Raw genomic sequence first — 23136 nt, 5'->3', positions numbered from 1 at the left:
GGGGTAGGAACTATGGTTTTTAAATACCAGTTTGGCTGGAGTCCCTGTAGGGGTAGCACCCTCAAAATACTTAGTTAACTGGGATCCCATTTCTCAGAGGTTTTTCTCTAGAATAAAAGAACAATTTTCAAACAGCTTAAATAACTTACAGCTCAAAAAGCTTGCAAACTAATACCAGCCAGTTCTAAGGAGACAGCTTGGTGCTAAAGGAGCCAGGCCAAAGGCTTTTACAGGCAATTTCCAGAGAATAGTCCCTTCCAAAGGAAGAGGCCGAAGGCTGAAAAACCAATACACTTTTCAGTGAAGAAGTCCCTATTACCAAAGGAATGGGCTGAAGGCATTTCCAGCCAGCTTCGGTTGAAACAATCTTATCTCAAAATCAGACCAAAGTTCCAAATGCCTGCAGAACAAGGCCTTAGCCAGAAAGATGAAACCTTAAAATAGATTCTGAATAAAACCTGGAGAGCTTCAAACACAAAGAGGGCATGAACTTGGGTCTAGGAGAAAGACGTACCTTCAAACTCCAAGGTCAGCAAGAAAGCAGTGAGTAACAGTGGGCTCAGTTGTGGGTACCACATCTGTTCAATAGCCCCAGAGCCTTCGGAGGTCTTCTCTGGTCCCCATATGGGCCACCAAAGTGTTGACCTAAAATAAATAGACTGCCAGATATTTCTCCAGCAATAATGAGTTTATTCAGGAACAGCAGAGAATTGCAGTTTGGGGTCTGCAACCATGGTGAGCCACGTGCAAGTCCCCATACAACAAGGGAGAATGCTTTATCAAGGGGAAAAGAAAGTTGGGAGGGCTGTGGTAAACAGAGTCCGGGGCATTTCATTGGCTGAGTTCTTGCCAGGGAAGTAGAGGAGTCTGTCTTCTTCCTGTTGGACTCTGCCATTGTCGAAGCACTTATAAGGTGAGAGCTCTGCCTTATGGTCCCCTGACACTATTTAATTGAGCTTTCTGTTTATTAATTTTTTAACACAAATATGGCACTGAGTGTTGAGTTTGGGATTTAGATTTAAATTTAGTAAACAAACGTTGAAAGTCTCATAGGTACAGATCACTGTGCTGAGGTGGAAGTTCAAGAATGACTATGATTTTGTCTTTCTTAAAGAATTCACAATCAGGTAAATAAACATTGTTTATGTACTAATAAGGTAAGAAGGAATGCATTAAATTATTATGAGTATATAGAGAGTATTTCCATGGCATTCATAGGAGGTTTTTTATTGTTTCATTTTGTTTTTTTATTTATTTATTTGGTTGCGCTGGGTCTTAGTTAGTTGTGGCATGTGGGATCTAGTTCCTCTACCAGGAATCAAACCCGGGCCCCCTGCATTGGGAGCACAGAGCCCTAGCCACTGGACCACCAGGGAAGTCCCCCATAGGAGTTTTTGACAATAAATTTCTTTTGAACTGAGCCTTGAAGGATGGCTAACATTCTGAATAGTGAGATTGAATTTTATTCCATAGGTAAGTAGAGACACATTGAAATTTCTGAGTATAGGTGGGTCATAATGGTAACTGACATTAATTTTGGGGAAGTTGGAGCAAGAAAGGCCAAAGGCAGGGAAAGAATTAACAGAGTGCATCTGAAGTTTGCATAAGACAGAAATAGAATAGTAGTAGTAGCTTGGAAAGGAATGAAATAGGCAAATTCTAGAAGTAGTTAGGAGATAGAATCAACATGTTTGGTGTGGATGAAGTGGCCAGTTTGTGAACTGCCAGAATATTCATTCAGCAGCAACATAGAAAGTAATACTATTTCCTTGATATAGAGTTTGAGCTGCCTGTGATGTATCTAGATGATAAAGTCAAGTAGGCAGCTAAATCTACATGACATTTACAGCTCGGTAGATAGGAATCTCCTGAAGATATTAATATGGGTTAGTATAATGGTTTTTTTTGTTTTCCAGCAGAGAGATGGTAATAGTAGCCATGGAAATTATTGTCATGTATAATTACCTCAAAGGAGTAACAAGTAGAGTAACAAGTGGTCCAAGTTCTTAGCCCTGAAAGAACTCCAAAATTTAAAATCCAGAGGAAGGACGAAGTTACAAAGAATTGAAAAGACTCAGCAAAATGCATAGGAGAAATATAAGCAGCAGGCTCTCATGAAAACCAAGAAAAGAGAGGGCTTCACAAAATCAGAAATAACTATATAGAATGTTGCTTTGAGGCCATGAATGTAAGGATTAAAACAAAAAATATCGTTTGGTTTAAACAACATGGAAGGCATTGGTGAACATAGTAAGAGAGTAATTTAGGAGGAGAATTGTGCAATAAAATAGGAGTTCAAAAAATGGTGACTGTCAGCTTTAATGACTTTTGTCAAATTTAGTTGTGAACGGGAAGCAAGAAAAAAGTGGTGGGAGGTCGATGGACTTTACTATGTACGATGGTTTCTTGAGGAAAATTCTTGTGCAGCTGTTTGAGTTGCAACTGAAATAGGCTCTTTTTCCATGGAACGCCATTTTACTGAATTAGTAGGGTTATACAGACTTTAGTATTTGGCAGACATTTTGTCCAAAATAAGCAGAGTGAGCCCAGCACCTTAAGGACAAAAACTGACAGTTCTTGTTGCCAATGATAAAATTCGAGCTTTAAAAAAAAATTAGAATTTTAGAAAATTTATTTCTACTTTTTAATAAAGACTCTTCTTATGAGATTGATGGTGTTATTAACAAAAATGTGGCTTTTTTGGTTATAATATAGTGAAATGTGTCATCATCTGGAGGAGATGCATAAGTCATTGAATCAATGTTTGCCAAATAAAAAATGTTTAAAAAATATGTAAAGGATTCATTCAAAATGCAAGAAAAGATTGTAATGTAACAGAGTACAAAAAGTTCATTGACATGATTTTATTTTTCTTATTGCAACTTGCCTTTAAGAACTACCCCTTGTTGAGTTTTGGTATGGAATCAGAAAGAATATCTACAGTAATCTCAACTGGCTAACTAAATAATTCTCGCTTTTCTTCTACATATATTTGTGAGGCTGGGTTTTTCTTATATACTTCAACTAAAAATATCATTACAGATTTAAAACAGAAGGCAGGTATAAGAATCTAGGCTCTCTTCTATTAAGTCAGATAGTAAAGAGGTTTATAAACATTCTTCTCACTTTTTAATTTTGGAAAATGTAGTTATTTTTCATAAAATACAGTATAAATATATAATGCACTTACTGTTATTAATTATAAATGAATTAATAAATAAGTATTTTCTCTTGGTTTGAATATCTAATATGGTAAATCTTAATATGTATAACCCATGTAAACAAAAGCTCTTAGAAGTCCTCTATAATTTTTAAGAGTATAACGAGATCCTAAGACAAAATAGTTTGAACACTGCTACTTTAGGCCAAGACTTGGTTTCTTTGAAGTTTAGAAATGCCATGGAAATAAGTTGGTTATTTGTGTAAAAACAAATAATTAATTTTATTTTACAGCAGTTATTACATATGAGTAAAAAAAAAACAATGTCAGAAATAAACCCTATAGCATCAAAATTTTGAGTTTTTTAGGTTAACTCAAGTCTGTCTTATTCAAGGAACTATTGTGGTCACTCATTCAAATATTTTTGTTTTCGTCATTATTTGTTTTGAAGCTTGAGAAAGAAGTGATGAAGGATGCAGTTTTAAAAGCTGTAGAAGAAGAAAGAAAAAATTTGGAAAAAGCCCATGCAGAAGAAAGGGAGTTATGGAAGACTGAGCATGCAAAAGATCAAGAGAAAGTATCTCAGGCAATTCAAAGAGCTATACAAGAGCAAAGAAAAATTAGTCAGGTTAGTAAAATTAGTTCTTTATAAATATTTTCATTTTTCTTATTTTTGCAAAATAAAGTAGCTTTACTATTACTTTATCATACTTAATCTTACTGGGCATAATTATTTTACTTTTGAGTATAATACTTTAACTGAATAATTTTTAAAATATCTCTACTTTTCACATTTTTTTTCTTTTAGTTTCTCTTTTTTTAACATCTTTATTGGAGTATAATTGCTTTACAATGCTGTGTTACTTTCTGCTTTATAACAAAGTGAATCAGCTATACATATACATATGCCCCCATATCTCTTCCCTCTTGCATCTCCCTCCTTCCCACCCTCCCTATCCCACCCCTCTAGGTGGTCACAGAGCACTGAGCTGATCTCCCTGTGCTATGGGTCTGCTTCCCACTAGCTATGTATTTCACATTTGGTAGTATATATATGTCCATGCCACTCTCTCACTTTGTCCCAGCTTACCCTTACCCCTACCCATGTCCTCAACTCCATTCTCTAGTAGGTCTGCGTCTTTATTGCTGTCTGGCCCCATTTTTTTTTTGATTCCATATATATGTATTAGCATACAGTATTTGTTTTTCTCTTCCTGACTTACTTCATTCTGTATGACAGACTCCAGGTCCATCCACCTCACTACAAATAATTCAATTTCATTTCTTTATATGGCTGACCATGTCCTGGAGATTGTAAATAGAGCTGCAATTAACACTTTGGTACATGACTCTTTTTGAATTATGGTTTTCTCAGGGTATATGCCCAGTAGTGGGATTGCTGGGTTGTAAGGTAGTTCTATTTTTAGTTTTTTAAGAAGCCTCCATACCGTTCTCCATAGTGGCTATATCAATTTACATTCCCACCAACAGTGCAAGAGGGTTCCATTTTTTTACACATCCTCTCCAGCATTTATTGTTTGTAGATTTTTTGATGATGGCCATTCTGACTGGTGTGAGATGATATCTCATTGTAGTTTTGATTTGCATTTCTCTAATGATTAATGATGTTGAGCATTCTTCCATGTGTTTGTTGGCAATCTGTATATCTTCTTTGGAGAAATGTCTATGTAGCTCTTCTGCCCATTTTTGGATTGGGTTGTTTGTTTTTTTGATATTGAGCTGCATGAGCTACTTATAAATTTTGGAGATTAATCCTTTGTCAGTTGCTTCATTTGCAAATATTTTCTTCTGCTCTGACCGTTGTCTTTTCTCTTGTTTATGTTTTCCTTTACTGTGCCAAAGCTTTTAAGTTTCATTAGGTCCCATTTGGTTATTTTTGTTTTTATTTCCATTTCTCTTACAGGTGGGTCAAAAAGGATCTTGCTGTGATTTATGTCATAGAGTGTTCTGCCTATGTTTTCCTCTAAAAGTTTGATAGTGTCTAGCCTTACATTTAGGTCTTTAATCCATTTGGAGGGTTTTTTTTAATGTATGATGTTATGGAGGTCCAAATATCATTCTTTTACATATAGCTGTCCAGTTTTCCCACCACCACTTATTGAAGAGGCTGTCTATTCTCTACTGTATATTCCTGCCTCCTTTATCAAAGATAAGGTGACCATAGTGCATGGGTTTATCTCTGGGCTTTCTATCCTGTTCCATTGATCTATATATCTGTTTTTGTGCCAGTACCATACTGTGTTGAGTACTGTAGCTTAGTACTATAGTCTGAAGTCAGGGAGACTGATTACTCCAGCTCCATTTTTCTTTCTCAAGATTGCTTTGGCTACTTGGGGTGTTTTGTGTTTCCATACAAATTGTGAAATTTTTTGTTCCAGTGAAAAATGCCAGTGGTAGTTTGATAGGGATTGCATTCAATCTGTAGATTGTTTTGGATACTAGACTCATTTTCACAATGTTGATTCTTCCAATCCAAGAACATGCTATATCTCTCCATCTATTTGTATCATCTTTAATTTCTTTCATCAGTGTCTTATAATTTTCTGCATACAGGTCTTTTGTCTCCTTAGGTAGGTTTATTCCTAGATATTTTATTCTTTTTGTTGCAAAGGTAAATGGGAGTGTTTTCTTCATTTCATTTTCAGATTTTTCATCATTAGTGTATAGTAATGCAAGAGATTTCTTTGCATTAATTTTGTGTCCTGCTACTTTACCAAATTAATTGATGAGCTCTAGTAGTTTTCTGGTAGCATCTTTAGGATTCTCTATGTATAGTATCATGTCATCTGCAAACAGTGACAGCTTTACTTCTTCTTTTCCGATTTGGATTCCTTTCATTTCTTTCTCTTCTCCGATTGCTGTGGCTAAAACTTCCCAAACTATGTTGAATAAGAGTGGTGAGAGTGGGCAACCTAGTCTTGTTCCTGATCTTAGTGGAAATGGTATCAGTTTTTCACCATTGAGGATGATGTTGGCTGTGGGTTTGTCATATATGGCCTTTATTTTCTTGAGGAAAGTTCCCTCTATTCCTGCTTTGTGCAGGGTTTTTATCATAAATGGGTGTTGAATTTTGTCAAAAGCTTTCTCTGCATCGATTGATGATCATATGGTTTGTCTCCTTCAATTTGTTAATATAGTGTATCACATTGATTGATTTGCATATATTGAAGAATCCTTGCATTCCTGGGATAAACCCCACTTGATCATGGTGTATGATCCTTTTAATGTGCTGTTGGATTCTGTTTGCTAGTATTTTGTTGAGGATTTTTGCATCTATGTTCATCAGTGATATTTGCCTGTAGTTTTCTTTCTTTGTGACATCTTTATCTGGTTTTGGTATGAGGGTGATGGTGGCCTCATAGAATGAGTTTGGGAGTGTTCCTCCCTCTGCTGTATTTTGGAAGAGTTGGAGAAGGATAGATGTTAGCTCTTCTCTAAATGTTTGGTAGAATTCACCTGTGAAGCCATCTGGTCCTGGGCTTTTGTTTGTTGGAAGATTTTTAATCACAGATTCAATTTCAGTGCCTGTGATTGGTCTGTTCATATTTTCTATTTTTTCCTGGTTCATTCTCGGAAGGTTGTGCATTTCAAAGAATTTTCCATTTCTTCCAGGTTGTCCTTTTCATTGGCATCATTGGCATAGAGTTGCTTGTAGTAATCTCTCATGATCCTTTGTATTTCTGCAGTGTCAGTTGTTACTTCTCCTTTTTCATTTCTAATTCTATTGATTTGAGTATTCTCCCTTTTTTCCTTTATGAGTCTGGTTAATGGTTTACCAATTTTGTTTATCTGCTCAAAAAACCTGCTTTTAATTTTATTGATCTTTGCTGTCATTTCCTTCATTTCTTTTGCATTTATTTCTCATCTGATCTTTATGATTTCTTTCCTTCTGCTAAATTAGGGGTTTTTTTGTTCTTCTTTCTCTAATTGCTTTAGGTGTAAGGATAGGTTGTTTATTTGAGATGTTTCTTGTTTCTTCGGGTAGGATTGTATTGCTCTAAACTTCCCTTTAGAACTGCTTTTGCTGCATCCCATAGGTTTTGGGTCATCCTGTTTTCATTGTTTTTTGTTTCTAGGTGTTTTTTAATTTCCTCTTTGATTTCTTCAGTTATCTCCTGGTTATTTAGTAGTATATTGTTTAGCCTCCATGTATTTGTATTTTTTACAGATTTTTTCTTGTAATTGATATCTAGTCTCATAGCTTTGTGGTCAGAAAAGATACTTGATACAATTTCATTGATACGATTTCAGTTTTCTTAAATTTACATAGGCTTGATTTGTGACCCAAGATATGATCTATGCTGGAGAATGTTACATGAACACTTGAGAAGAAAGTGTATTCTGTTCTTTTTGGATGGAATGTCCTATAAATATCAATTAAATCCGTTTTGTTTAATGTATCATTTAAAGCTTGTGTTTCCTTATTTATTTTCATTTTGGATGATCTGTTCAGTGGTGGAAATGGGGTGTTAAAGTCCCCTACTATGATTGTGTTACTGTTGATCTCCCCTTTTATGGCTGTTAGTTTTTGTCTTATGTATTGAGGTGCTCCTATGTTGGGTACATAAATATGTACAATTGTTATACCTTCTTGGATTGATCCCTTGATCATTACATAGTGTCCTTCTTTGTCTCTTGTAATAGTCTTTGTTTTAATGTCTATTTTGTCTGATATGAGAATTGCTACTCCAGTTTTCTTTTGATTTCCATTTGCATGGAATATCTTTTTCCATCCCCTCACTTTCAGTCTGTACGTGCCCCTAGGTCTGAAGTGGGTCTCTTATAGACAGCATCTATACGGGTCTTGTTTTTGTATCCATTCAGCCAGTCTATGTCTTTTGGTTGGAGTATTTAATTCATTTACATTTAAGGTAATTATTGATATGTATGTTCCTATTCCCATTTTCTTAATTGTTTTGGGTTTGTTATTGTAGGTCTTTTCTTTCTCTTGTGTTTCCTGCATATAGAAGTTCCTTTAGCATTTGTTGTAATGCTGGTTTGGTGGTGCTGAATTCTCTTAGCTTTTGCTTGTCTGTAAAGCTTTTAGTTTTTCCATCAAATCTGAACGAGAACCTTGCTGGGTAGAGTAATCTTGGTTGTAGGTTCTTCTCTTTCATCACTTTAAATATGTCTTGCCACTCCCTTCTGGCTTGCAGAGTTTCTCCTGAAAGATCAGCTGTTAACCTTATGGGGATTCCTTTGTGTGTTATTTGTTCATATTCCCTTGCTGCTTTTAATATTTTTTCTTTGTATTTAATTTTTGATAGTTTGATTAATATATGTGTTGGTGTGTTTCTCCTTGGATTTATCCTGTATGGGACTCTCTGTGCTTCCTGGACTTGATTAACTATATCCTTTCCCATATTAGGGTAGTTTTCAGCTATAATCTCTTCCAATATTTTCTCAGTCCCTTTCTTTTTCTCTTCTTCTTCTGGGACCCCTATAATTCGAATGTAGTGTGTTTAATGTTGTCCCAGAGGTCTCTGAGACTGTCCTAAGTTCTTTTCATTCTTTTTTCTGTATTCTGCTCTGCAGTAGTTATTTCCACTCTTTTATATTCCAGGTCACTTATCCGTTCTTCTGCCTCAGTTATTCTGCTATTGATCCCCTCTAGAGTATTTTTAATTTCTTTTATTGTGTTGTTCATCATTGCTTGTTTCCTCTTTAGTTCTTCTAGGTCCTTGTTAAATGTTTCTTGTATTTTCTCCATTCTATTTCCAAGATTTTGGATCATCTTTACTATCATTATTCTGAATTCTTTTTCAGATAGACTGCCTATTTCCTCTCCATTTGTTATTTCTGGTGGGTTTTTATCATGCTTCTTCATCTGCTGTGTGTTTCTCTGTCTTCTCATTTTGCTTAACTTACTGTGTTTGGGGTCTCCTTCTCGCAGGCTGCAGGTTTGTAGTTCCCGTTTTTTTGGTGTCTGTCCTCAGTGGTTAAGGTTGGTTCAGTGGGTTGTGTAGGCTTCCTGGTGGAGGGGCTAGTGCCTGTGTTCTTGTGGATGAAGCTAGATATTGTCTTTCTAATGGACAGGTCCATGTCTGGTGGTGTGTTTTGGGTTGTCTGTGACCTTATTATGATTTTTGGCTGCTTTTCTGCTAATGGGTGGGGTTGTATTCCTGTCTTGCTAATTGTTTGGTGTAAGGTGTCCAGCACTGTAGCTTGCTGGTCGTTGAGTGGAGCTGGGTCTTGGCGTTGAGATGGAGATCTCTGGGAGATTTTCACCATTTGATATTACGTGGAGCTGGGAGTTCTCTGGTGGACCAATGTCCTGAACTTGGCTGTCCCACCTCAGAGGCACAGGCCTGATGCCTGGGTGGAGCACCAAGAGCCTTTCATCCACACAGCTCAGAATAAAAGGAAGGGAAAACAGAAAGAAAGAAAGAGGAAGTAAAACAAATAAAATAAAGTTATTCAAGCTAAAAATCAGCATTAAAAATTTTTTTATAAAGTAATAAAAAAATAAATTTAAAAAACGAAAGAAAGAAAGAAGAGAGCAACCAAACCAAAAAACAAATCCACCAATGATAACAAGTGCTAAAAACCATACCATAAAAAAGAAAAAAAAAATACAGACAGAAAGAACCCCAGGACAAATGGTAAAAGCAAAGCTGTACAGACAAAATCACACACAGAAGCATACTGCTGGCAGACATTTCCCTTTCTCTTCTTTGTTCGTACACCTCCTGGGGTTCAGCTTTGGATTTGGACCCGCCTCTGCATGTAGGTTGCCTGAGAGCGTCTGTTCCTCCCTCAGATAGGACGGGGTTAAAGGAGCAGCTGATACGGGGGCTCTGGCTCACTCAGGCTGTTGGGGAGGGAGGCGCACGGAGTGCGGCGCGAGCCTGCGGCAGCAGAGGCCAGCATGACATTGCACCAGCCTGAGGTTCTGTGTGTTCTCCCGGGGAAGGTGTCCCTAGATCACGGGGCCGTGGCAGTGGCGGGCTGCACAGGCTCCCAAGAGGGGAGGTGTGGATAGTGACCTATGCATGCGCACAGCCTTCTTGGTGGTGGCAACCTCTCATGCCCGTCTCTGGGGTCCGCGCTGATAGCCATGGCTCGCGCCCGTCTCTGGAGCTCCTTTAAGTGGCACTCTGAATGCCCTCTCCTCGCACACCAGGAAACAAAGAGGGAAGAAAAAGTCTCTTGTCTCTTCGGCAGCTCCAGACTTTTTCCCGGACTCCCTCCCGGCTAGCTGTGGCGCACTAACCCCCTGCAGGCTGTGTTCATGCCGCCAGTCCTATCCCTGGGATCTGACGGAAGCCCGAGCCTCAGTTCCCAGCCCCCGCCTGCTTGGCAGGTGAGCAGACAAGCCTCTCGGGCTGGTGAGTGCCAGTCGGCACCGATCCTCTGTGCGGGAATCTCTCCACTTTGCCCTCCGCACCCCTGTTGCTGCGCCCTCCTCCGTGGCTCCGAAGCTTCCCGCCTCCACCACCCGCAGTCTCTGCCCACGAAGGGGCTTCCTAGTGTGTGGAAACCTTTCCTCCTTAACGGCTCCCTCCCACTGGTGCAGGTCCCGTCCCTATTCTTTGGTCTCTGTTTTTTCTTTTTTCTTTTGCCCTACCCAGGTACGTGGGGAGTTTCTTGCCTTTTGGGAGGTCTGAGGTCTTCTGCCAGCGTTCAGTAGGTGTTCTGTAGTTGTTCCACATGTACATGTATTTCTCATGTATTTGTGGGGAGGAAGCTGATCTCCCATGTCTTACTCTTCTGCCATTTGAAGCTCCTCCTTCACTTTTTAATGCTGATAATTTTACCTTTTTACTCTATATTCAAAGAAGTTGAATCCAAATTTATGTTTAGTCATTGGAACTACATTGTTTCCTGTTTAATATGCTTGTTTTTCTTTTTCACAAACACACACATGCACATACAATCAAAGTAAATAATATATGTGTGGAAAAGAGTTTGATTCATTTATGTCTAATTTATATTTCTATATACCTGTAGTTGGTAGTAATAATAGAAACTCACAAATAACTCCTGTAGTCTCATAAGATATATACATATCAACAAATATGGCCTACATACAAAATAACTTTTGATTACTATACTGAACAATTAAAAATTGTATTAGTTTAATTTTCCATAATTGAATTTGCATAGTACTAATTTGTGTTTAGTCTTTTCTTTATATAGGTATGAGATACCTAAATAAATTTTTCCTCCAACAAGTGTAAAAAGCAAAAAGTAACATTCATAGGAGTCTTTGTTTTACATGATCAGAGCATCACATGTATTTCCATTGTTCATTCAACCATACATGGTAAATGTGACTGAAATGACTAAGTTTATTTTTTTTTAACTTCTAAGAACAAAAAACTCAGAAGATTTTCTTTCCACTCATTAACTAGTCTTAATGAAGCCCTAGGAAACAGTGCTTCTAATATCCAGGATCAGTGTTATATATATATTTTAAATGTCACTTAGGTTTACTCTAAAGAACACACAGTTATCCATTTATTATGAAAATGAAACATCTGTAAGTAACGTCTATAACAGCATAATAGTTATGTGGTAATAGAGTTTATCTTTTTTTTCTTTGCTTTTTTCCACTAGAGTAGTGATTATTTTCCAGTTCTTTCTGTAACCTATGTTAGTGTCAACAAATATATCTTACATATATGTTTAATTGTCTGTCTGTTCAGTTGGTTGGAATTCCATGCCAGTAATGTCAAGATCATTGCTTAAGTCCTGATTTACGAGAGTTTACTTAAAACTTCTTTGTGACCACAGACCACTCCTTTAACCTCACATAGATGTGGGCTATTAGTCACCATGAAATTGGGAAAGAGAGCATGAATAAATCCGCCCATGTTCATCACCCAAAGAAAAAAACATATCTTTAAGAGTACCCTTCTCTGTGAGTTTGTTAGGTGCCTTCTTGTCCATAAGAAACACTATAGTAAATGATAGACTTTAAAATTCATTCTCTATAGGCTCAGAGTACTGTGAAGATAATCCATTCATGTCATGAATAATACATATGTTTATTTTCTTACAAATGGTTGCATATTTTGCTAGAGAGAGAGAGGGAGAAAAAAAACGTGTGTGTGTGTGTGTATTTAATTGCCTTGTAGCTGACAGTTGAAGAGAGAAGATCTATAGCAGAAAGAGCAATGTTGCCAGGTAGCTCAGATTTTCAAAAGTGGGGTTGTTCTATCAAATGTATTTTAAGTCTTCCTTAAACAGCTCACTGCTTTTATTCTCACATGGTTACAGTAAGAACTACAACGAAACAACTGTTAGTTCCTTAAACCTTCATAGTCCTATTCTAGAAAATTGACAAATGACTTTTCTTGGGAGCCAGATGGAGCTAATATATCTTTTATGTCTTTTATTTACTTAGACCAGCAGGGTAAGCAAATAAGTTGCCATGTTCAAACTTAGTGTTTGGTGTTTTACATTAATAATTGAAAAGACTGCCTATAATATTCCAGGGACTGTACTTATTTCTGGGGATACAGTAGTTAAAAAAAAAAAAAATTCCCTACCTTCTTGTGGAGAAAACTGACAGGAAACTATTAAAGGTATAATAAAATGTGAAGTAATGATCAATGTCATGAAGAAAAATGAAGCTGTGTAAGAGCTAGAGAGTGAGGGAACCAATATAAAAATAGGGTAGTCAGGTAAGGACTCTAAGGAGGTCGCATTTGAGCTGAGGCCTGCCTTGAAGTGAGGAGTTTACTTCGAGACTAGCTGGGGTAAAAGTGTTTCACACATGGTGAATAGCAAGTGCAAAGGCTTTGAGGCAGAAAGATGCTTGGTGTAATTAAAACTGTATGGCACTGTTATGGATATAGACACACAGACCAATGGAATAGGATAGAATACAGAAAGAGACACAACGTTTCCTGTAATTTACAAATTTGTAAAAATGAAGTTACAAATTAGATAAGTTACTGTAGCACATCAGGGTTTTTAATCTGGGTTCCATGTAAGGGGGCCCTAGACAGTCTGTGAATTTACTGAAATTATGCAAAATTTGTGTATATGTGCAGATTTTTTTGCAGAGATACTCTATAGCTTTTATTAGATTCTCAAAAGTATTTTACTAATTAACCGAGAAAAGATTAAAAGTACAGTCATCCCTTGTTATCTGTGGAGGACTGCTGCCAGGGCCCACCGTTAATACCAAAATATACCAACTCTCAAGTCCTAAAATCAGCCCTCCATACTGCAGTTCTGCATCTGTGGATTCAGCCAGCCATGAATCATGTAGTACTGTATGTGTTTATTGGAAAAAATAAAATACACGTTTAACTGGACCCATGCAGTTGAAGCTTGGGTTAATCAGGAGACAACTGTAATTGCAACTGGCTGCCCATTTCCTCCTGGACTTTGTATACTAAAATGAATTTTAGATAGATTAAATATTTAAATCTAGAAGTTTAATATATTAAAAAGAAACTGGGAGGGCTTCCCTGGTGGCGCAGTGGTTGAGAGTCTGCCTGCCGATGCAGGGGACACGGGTTCGTGCCCCGGTCCGGGAAGATCCCACATGCCGCAGAGCGGCTGGGCCCGTGAGCCATGGCTCCTGAGCCTGCGCGTCCGGAGCCTGTGCTCTGCAATGGGAGAGGCCACAATAGTGAGAGGCCCACATACCGCAAAAAAAAAAAAAAAAAAAAAAAAGAAACTGGGAAAATATTGATACTCTTTGAAAGGGAGAGTTGAATCAGGACTTCTGGAATGGCAAGACTAAGGACCTCTGCAAGTTAGCTTCTTCAGAAGGGCAATGAGAATGCTAGCAAAAATCATCAAAATCAATTTTCTCAGATCTCTGGGTGTTAACCAAAGGTCAACAACCCAAGGAGTATTTATTCAAGAAAAATAGTTAAATCTCAGTAAGAACAGCAGACTTTGTAGAGTTTTAACTTGCCTTATTCCCATTCCCTACTCTCCAGCAGTATGGTAATTTTAAAAGCTAGTATAGCCCCACAATCATGGTAGCTGTGAAAATCAGCCATGTAGAAGACACTGAAGGGGGCATAATAGGTTTAACACTCCAGAAAAACTGTGTCTCCAGAGAATTGTTACTGTTTGGCCTGACAGTTCCCTATAAGGTCTCCATTCACAGGGCTTATTGATATTTGACCTGACTCAGAGTTTGCTCAGTGGAAAAAGCCCTATACCCAGGATGTTTGTCAAAAACAATAAGTGGCAATTGTTTAGCCTCTCAGCTGCCTGGGACAAAAATAACAGTTGGGGCAAACAAGAGACTGGCCAAAAAACTTAAGAGAGAAGACTGTGAAATATGCTTACCATCGATAACTTTGCAAAGCTCTTACTTTTAAAAACATTCCTGGAATTCTTGAAGGTCACATACATGTACAGGATTGTGCACATGCCCAGAAAAGAACTGAGAAGGTCCTAATCTCTCACCTCTGGCTAACTTTGATTCTGTGCAAGCAGAAATTGAAGGGTAAGGCAGAGTTGTAAACTGTCAGTGTTGAAGGTATGCTCCAACACATAGAGGTCCTTGGCAAACACTAAAACACTTACCAGTCCATGGTATTTAATGAAATCTCTGTCTAATCATTAGCTGACCCCTGAACTAACCCAGCAGAGACTTCAGTGGCTACAGTAAGACAAGGAATACAGACTGCAGAATTAGTACTAAATGAAAGTTCCTAAACAGACAAGCAGCACAACAATTATTCCTGGGGGATGGATGAGATCTAATTTCTAGAGTTCCTGCATTACATTATTTCAAATATCCAGTTTTTATCAACACAAAATTATGAGATATGCAAACAAACAGGAAGGTGTGCTTAGAAACAGGAAAAATAAGTCAATAGAAACTACAGTAATGTGGGACTTAATAGAAAAGGACTTTAATCTGCTATTATAAATAGTTCAGAGAACTAAAGGAAACCTTTCTCAAAATTTACAAGCCCTCATCACATACATTTATATTAGGTACGTGTTCTCTTCAGAAAATAACACTAGAATCTTTTGAAAAGCTGCTCTGTTAATTTTTCAGAGTGCACCCTTTTTGCTGTAAAAGCAAGGTTTCATGTACATGGGTGTATACTTCCTTTCTTACTGTTACCTGCAGTTATAGAGTACTCATCATTTTGTTGGAGGGAAAGGCCCTAACCTCCTATCTTGTAGTTTATATTTCTCTTACAGCATATGTCTGATTCAAGTACTTACTTGTTTGACTGTCCCACTGAACTGAGAGCTTCTTTAGTGTCTCAATCATATTTATGCACTTTGGAGGTCCTATATATATAGCTCCTAGAATGTGTTCAGGAGCCGAAGTATCACACTAGTGAATGTCTGATCAACCAAATGTAATTAAGTAATTGACAGTGCTATAGTCTCTTGGTGAGATCATCAGGTATCACGGTAATTTTCCTGTGTATCTTCTATAACATAGAGTCATCAACACAGAAATCCTCAGCATGTGTTATATGGTTGTTCCTTTATTACTTACTCTCACAGTGAATATTCTTACCAAACTTTGGCAAGGACTTTAGGAAGTAGTGACAAATATTAAAATTCCTCAACATGTATTGGATCAGTTACCTTCCCATTGTCTCCTTTTTATTCCTCCTGAAAGACCAGTTTGATATAGGTATATAGTAAAGATATAGCAGTGGGTAGATTCTTAAAAGCAAAATAGAGTGAGAATTATGAATTAGCAGATACAGTAGAAGAAATTATCCATATGCATAACAGAGAGAAAAGTGAATGGAAAAGAAGGGATACTAAGGGATTTAGGAAGTACAATGAAAATGTACTACATGTACAAAATGTAAACTATACATATATTACATATATCTGTATATACATATAGTATATTGCATTCTTAGTTTTAGCTCATATTTTTTAGTTTTCTGGAATTTTTTTTTATTTATTTTACTCAAACATGTCATTTTGTTTATTTTGGCTCAATCTTAGAATCAGCAAATGCCCTCAAGACAAATTAACTTTGTCTGGGCTAATGTCTCTGTCTTCTCCCAGATCTTTTTTCTTTTTTTTAAATAAATTTATTTATTTGTTTATTTTTGTCTGCATTGGGTCTTCGTTGCGGTGCACGGGCTTTTCATTGAGGTGGCTTCTCTTCGCGTGGAGCACACGCTCTAGGCACACGGGTTTCAGTAGTTGTGGCATGCGGGCTCAGTAGTTGCACAGGTGCAGTAGTTGTGGTGCACGGGCTTAGTTGCTCTGCGGAATGTGGGATCCTCCAGGACCACGGCTTGAACCTGTATCCCCTGCCCCGGCAGGAGGATTCTTAACCACTGTGCCACCAGGGAAGTCCTTCTCCCAGATCTTGAAACACTAGTTTTTAGTATCTAATAAGATCTTTGATGCTTTTAAAATATTTTTGTTTATTTTCTTTTATTTGGATCAGTTTCTTTAGTTTTCTAAAGCAGCAGTCTTGGTGTTAATTATATGTACACCAGTATTAGGAGACCCATTGTTATCATATCATAAGGCAGAATTTGGAATCCCATATTTATCATAACACAAAAGAGAAAAATAAAAAATGAGATGGAAATATAGTGCCTTGAATTATGTATTAGTTTAAAAATTGAATGGCAGTATTTCTTCGTGAAAAGTGTACATGGTTTGGGCTTCAACTTTGAAAAGACAGTGCTAATTTAATGACTTGCTTGAGCATGTCTAAATGAAATTGCCATATGTGGCCATGGTCTTTGAAACCCTTTAAAAACCATGGTTTTGTTCTCATTCTTCGACCCATGAGAGCTGGAACTTGGTATGCCTTTCACATACCAAATTCTTTTTGGATAAGAGATTTGCCATTATGAACTCTCCACAATTTCATGCCCATCAGACCTGAAGTCTTTCATTATTAATAAAGTCTGCTACTCTTCTCCTCCCCCGATACATACCCTAGCCTTCCTACTTGTGACTGATAAGCCTAAAATATGGTCAAGGCATCTAGGCATATCAGTATTAAAGTTTAGTCAAGCTTGTTCTTATTTCATTCTTTTACTAAAGGCTTTTGCTAATAGTATTCAAAAGAAAAAAAAACTGATCCTAGAGCACAAAATTTTATGAGTCTTCCATCTTTAGGAAACCACTAATTTCTTCTTCCTCACACTTGTAGAAAATGATCCTCATTCTTAGTGTTAAGTTTCTACCTGATATAACCTCCATATGGGTTATCAGAAAAAATTAATATTATAATAGATATATAGGTAGGTGAGAAGTTAGGTAGGTAGGTTAACAGTCCTAAAAGAGTATGCCAATTACAGAATAAACCACAATACATACATTCTTGGATTAGGTCTATGTACAATTTTTTCTAGAGGGACAAGGATGAAAATTCACATCAACCCCCAAGTTTGGGAAACATTGCACTGACATTTTAATGCTGACATTTTAGGGGTTCACTGAACACAAACACAAAAGAATGTAGAAATTTTTATTCTATCTTTAGAGAATGCTCCAAACTCTCAGTGGTCTGGACTCCAGTTGGAGTAACATTGGTTTTCACTATATTTCAAAATAAGTGGTTTGCAATAAAGTGAACTATACTATCCAATATAATAGAATAGAATTTAGATTGGTGTCCATATTGCCTTGCCTTTCTCATAATAAACTCATCACCAGTGAGTTTATCATCAGCATGTTCAATTTTGCTCAACCAGTATCTGGCATATAAGATGTCACCATAGACAGTGTGATTCATGTGAGTATCATTGTAAGATTTTGATGCCCTTCATCTGTCTTCTGTCCATGTGTTGTTTATTTTAGGATGTTAGCTAAACTATTTTAATGGAACTTTTTCTTCAGCTTTGCACAAAATAGCAAGATAGTGGTGTTGGTGGTGGTAGTGCTGGCGGTGGTAGAGATGGCGGTAATTATAACAATATTGGCTATCATTAGTTCTAAGTATGAGATACTTTTTAAATTATTTTACATGTTTGATCTCATTTAATCCTCACAACCACCTTATGAGATAAAAACTATCATCCCCATTTTTACAGATGCAGAAATTAAACCTCAGGAAGATTATGTAACTTGCTCAAGGCCATAGTAACTCCTTAGAAGAGGCAACAGGCCAGATTCAAAATCAGGCAGCCATACTCCAGAGGCCTTACAACTTGCCACTACCCTATTCTCTCTCCCAGTGTGCTCATCCTAGAAAAAATACAAATACATCTTATTGATAATTAAAGTATAGATAATTTCAGTAGGAAAACATGAGGGAGCTATTTTTATTTCTTTATTCATTCAGTAATATTTATTGACCATCTGCCATGTATTGGCACTTTGGGAAGTTGTGGGCATATAGCATTGAACAAAATAGACCAGGTCTCTTGGCACTCATAGAACTTATATTCAAGTTGAAAATGCCCTACGATAAATAAGGTAATTTGTTATAATGATATGGACTTTGAAGAAAAAACCAGGGTTATGTGTTTGTTTGAGGGTAGGTGGTAGGGGACTTTTAGATACAGAAGTTAGGAAAGAAGCCAGACTCAAAAAAAAATTGCATGATTCTGTTTACAGACATACCCCGTTTTATTGTGCTTCACTTCACTGTGCTTTGCAGATACTGCATTTTTTTACAAACTGAAGTTTTGTGGCACCCCTGCCTTGAGCAAGTCTGTTGGCACTATTTTTCCAAGAGCATTTGCTCACTTCATGTCTCTGGGTCACATTTTGGTAATTCTTATAATATTTTAGACTTTTTCATTATTATTATATTTGTTGGGATCTGTGAACAGTGATCTTTGTTGTTACTGTTGTAATTGTTTGGGGGCGCCACTTACCACACCTATATAAATCGGCAAACTTAATCTATAAATTTTGTATGTGTTCTGACTGACCAGCCATTTCCCTATTCCTCTCCCTCTCCTTGGCCCTCCCTATTCCCTGAGACACAGCAATACTGAAATCAGGCCAATTAATAATTCTACAGTGACCTCTAAGTGTTTAAGTGAAAGGAAGAGTCACAGGTCTCTTACTTTAAATCAAAAGCTAAAAATGATTAAGCTTAGTGGGGAAGGCATGTCAAAAGCTGAGATAGGCTGAAAGCTAGGCTTCTAACACCAAAGAGTTAACCAAATTTTGAATGCAAAGGAAAAGTTCTTCAGGGAAATGAATAATGCTACTCCAGTGAACACACAAATAATAAGAAAGCAAAACAGCCTCATTTGCTGATACGGAGAAAGTTTTTCTGGATAAAATATAAAGCCAGCCACAACATTCCCTTAAACCAAAGCCTCACCCAGAGCAAGGCCCTAACTTTCTTCAGTTCTATGAAGGCTAAAGGAGGTGAGAAAGCTGAGAAGAAAAGTTGGAAGCTAGCAGAAGTTGGTTCATGAGGCTTAAGGAAAGAAGCCTTTTCCATAACATAAAAGTACAAGGAGAAGCAGCAAGTGCTGATGTAGAAGCTGCAGCAAGTTATCCAGAAGATCTAGCTCAGATAATTCATGAAGGTGGCTACACTAAACAACAGATTTTCAATGTGGATGAAACAGCCTTGTATTGGAAGAAGATGCCATCTAGGACTTTCATAGCTAGAGAGGAAAAGTCAATGCCTGGCTTCAAAGCTTCAAAGGACAGGTGACTCTTGCTAGGGGCTAATGCGGCTGGTGACTTTAAGTGGAAGCCAGTGCTCCTTTACCATCCTGAAAATCCTAGGGCCCTTCAGAATTATTCTAAATTTGCTCTGCCTATGCTCCTTATAAATGGAACAACAAAGCCTGGATTACAGCACATCTGTGGACAACATGGTTTACTGAATATTTTCAGCTCACTGTTTCTACTACTCAGGAAAAAGATTCCTTTCAAAATATTACTGCTCTTTGACAATACACCTGGTTACCCAAGAGCTCTGATGGAGATGTACGAAGAGATTAATGCTGTTTTCAGGCCTGATAACACAACATCCATTCTGCAGCCCATGGGTCAAGGAGTAATTTCAGCTTTCAAGTCTTATAATTTAAGAAATAGATTTTGTAAGGCTACCAGAAATACTGATTCTTTTGATGGATCTGGACAAAGTAAATTGAAAACTTCTGGAAAAGATTCACCATTCTAGATGCCATTAAGAGCATTCAGATTCACAGAAGGAGGTCAAAATATCAACATGCAGGAGTTTGGAAAAAGTTGATTCCAACCATCCTGGATGACTTTGAAGGATTCAAGACTTCAAAGTGAAGGAAGTAACTGCAGATTTGGCTAAAGCAGCAGCAGGGTTTGAGAGGACTGACTCCAAATTTGAAAGAAGTTCTACTGTGGATAAAATGCTGTCAAACAGCATTCCGCGTTACAGAGATCGTTTGTGAAAGGAAGAGTCAATCAGTGCAGCAGACTTCATTGTTGTCTTATTTTAAGAAACTGCCATGGCCTCCCAGCCTTCACCACCCACCACCCTGATCAGTCAGCAGCCATCAACCTTGAGGCAAGACCTTCCATCAACAAAAAGATTACAACTCTCTGAAAGCTCAGATAATGGTTAACATTTTTTAGCAGTAAAGTACTTTATGGCATGTATTTTTTTTTAGATATAATGCTATCGCACACTTAATAGACTGTAGCAAAGTGTAAACCTAACTTTTATATGCTCTGGGAAACCAAAAAAGTTTGTGACTCATTTTATTGCAATATTCACTTTATTGCCATGGTCTGGACCCGAACCTGCAATATCTCCGAGGTATGCCTGTATATGAAATTCTGTAGAAGGCAGAATTAATTTGGAGGAAAGAAATCAGTAGTTGACAGGGAAGAGATTTGATGGGGGGCAGTTTGAAGGTGCTGGAAATGTTTTAATCATAATTGTGATGGTGCTTACATTTGATTTGACCGAATATATCAAATTATTTCATACCAGTGAATTTTACTGTATGTAAATAATATTTTAATAAAGCTGATTTTTTCTTAAAACAAATGACTACCAAGAATAAATGATTGACTAGTGACTTCAGATGGTGACTTCATTTACTGTAGTGAGGAAGGGTTCAGTTTTAGGGAGATGAAATCTAATTTGTGCAGACTAAATTTGAGGTGCCCGTTCATAACCCTGGAAGAAATATAAAGTAGGCAGTTATAAATGTGGGTCTGGACCTGAGGTGAGTTGTCAGGGCTGGAGACCAAAATTTGGGATTGACAAGCTTATAGATGATATTTAAAATCAAATAAATAAAAAGAAAATTGTTCTGGACAATGACATTCTTTTATGGAATGTGGCCATTTTCTAACTAGAAAAACATACCTCCACTTCAGATTAACTGTGTAATAGTGGAAACGGTCTCACACTACTGATTGTTGCATTTCAGATGAAATTGGGAAGGTATTAAAGTTATTTGGTGGTTCTGCATCACACCGTCTATTACCCAGGGTTGAGTGGCCAGTCCTTCATCTACATTTTATGGGAAGCTCAGGGCACCAGCATGACAGCAGCTCCTGCCACCTTCTGACCAGCTCCTGTCTGGTTTCAGAGGTCGTCACTCATTCTGTCCGCTGGTTCTTTTGCCGCTGTTTGGGATCCATTGAGCCTGAAGAGCTACTGTCCAGGGAACTACAAACTGCTTGAGTACTGATTGAAGGGCCTGGCTTTATAAAGCCTGGAATGTATTTACTAATTCTAAGATTTAGGTCACTTCACAGCACTCAAAGTTTCTTTAATTGAAAGAATTCTGAAAATAAAACTTGTAATTAGCAGCACTTAACATCTTTGGCCACTAAGTCACACTAGAAATGAGGAGAGGAGAGTGTGTGGCAAAGCAAAAAACAATCAGTGTAAACTTAAGCAACTTCATTTATTTACTCCTGAGAAATGCAAGGGAAAAAACAGCTTCTGCTTCCCAATTTACTTCTAGATTTTCTCTGTATTAATAGTGACTTTAACTGAGGAGAGAAATGTTAAACTACGACCAAAAACAGGCTACCTAAGGATTGTGGCACCTATTTCTCCAAACTTATTTGAGAGATGATTTGATTTGATTTGGCCTTGGTCATAAATTAAGACCAAGTCACAGTGTTGATCATAGGCTTGTAGTTTTTTTCCTGATATATTAAGAAGAAAGTTTATGACTCTGGCTTATTTAATGTTCATATGAAGTTAATTCCGTGCCCCTTAAAAATCTTTGTTAAAGAAAGTACATTTGTTATTGACACCCAAAGTAGGCAAAAAGAAGAGATTCATTAATTTTGCTGTTCTAGCAAAGTCCTGTAAAAGGACTCCAGTACATACAGACACTTAAACTATGTCTGACGTTGGAAGCTCTTCATAATAGTTTATAACCACAGCCACTGTAATTTGGGGTTATGTTTTCCCCAAAAGCCACAGACATTACAATCAGTGGTTAAATTTTCTTTAAAAAATTTAGCATTGCCACCTGACCCTTCTTTTAAAAAAGGAAATAACATTTCTATTTTAGCAGGCCAGATAGTTTCACAACGCTGAAATAATTTTTCTGTATTGACTTATTTCGTTTTGATTCATTAGTTTAAAATTTTTATGTACTGAATTTTAATAGTAGCCTAGTTAAGTATAGGTAGAATCTTAGATTTTTAATTGTCAACAGTATTGTATCTAGGGACAAGTGCACAATAGTACATCAACTTATCTCTCAAGACTTTTTCCTCCTGTTACATTTCCTATTTCATTCATAGCCATCTACCAAGTTACCCAGCCCAGAGAACGAATTCCTCCTAGACTCTTCCTCTCTCGTCCCCATTTTCATACCTTTTAAATTACTAAAGCCTTCCCATTTTACCTGTTAAATAATCCTTAAACATATACACTTCCTTCCTACCTGCTATCATTGTCTTAATTAGGGTTCTTATTGCTTACCTTGACCTCTTACATAGATGTCTTTGCTTCCAGTTTTTCCCTTTCAAATTGCAATAAATAATGTCAGTGCCTCCTCATAGCCTATAGGATATTAAAGCTGCTTAGTATGATCTACATACCTTTCAGAGCATAAAATATAAATCTTTCTGTGACCTGGTCTCTACCTCTCCAG

General features: G+C 37.3%; 1 protein-coding gene across 3 annotated transcripts in view; it reads left to right on the top strand.

The window, feature by feature from the left end:
* The window catches only part of CCDC91 (coiled-coil domain containing 91), a 385980-nt gene that overhangs the window by 285486 nt on the left and 77358 nt on the right, over window positions 1-23136 (top strand). For all 3 annotated transcript variants that reach the window (XM_032645518.1, XM_032645520.1, XM_032645519.1), the window contains exon 11: window positions 3612-3788. In XM_032645518.1, the coding sequence (XP_032501409.1) occupies window positions 3612-3788 (177 nt within the window). The remainder of the gene's footprint in view (window positions 1-3611; window positions 3789-23136) is intronic.

Source organism: Phocoena sinus, chromosome 10 (assembly GCF_008692025.1).
Source record: "Phocoena sinus isolate mPhoSin1 chromosome 10, mPhoSin1.pri, whole genome shotgun sequence".
NCBI classification, from domain to species: Eukaryota; Metazoa; Chordata; class Mammalia; order Artiodactyla; family Phocoenidae; genus Phocoena; species Phocoena sinus.
The sequence above is the reverse complement of the archived record's forward strand: the minus strand, read 5'-3'. Positions and strand labels throughout refer to the sequence as shown.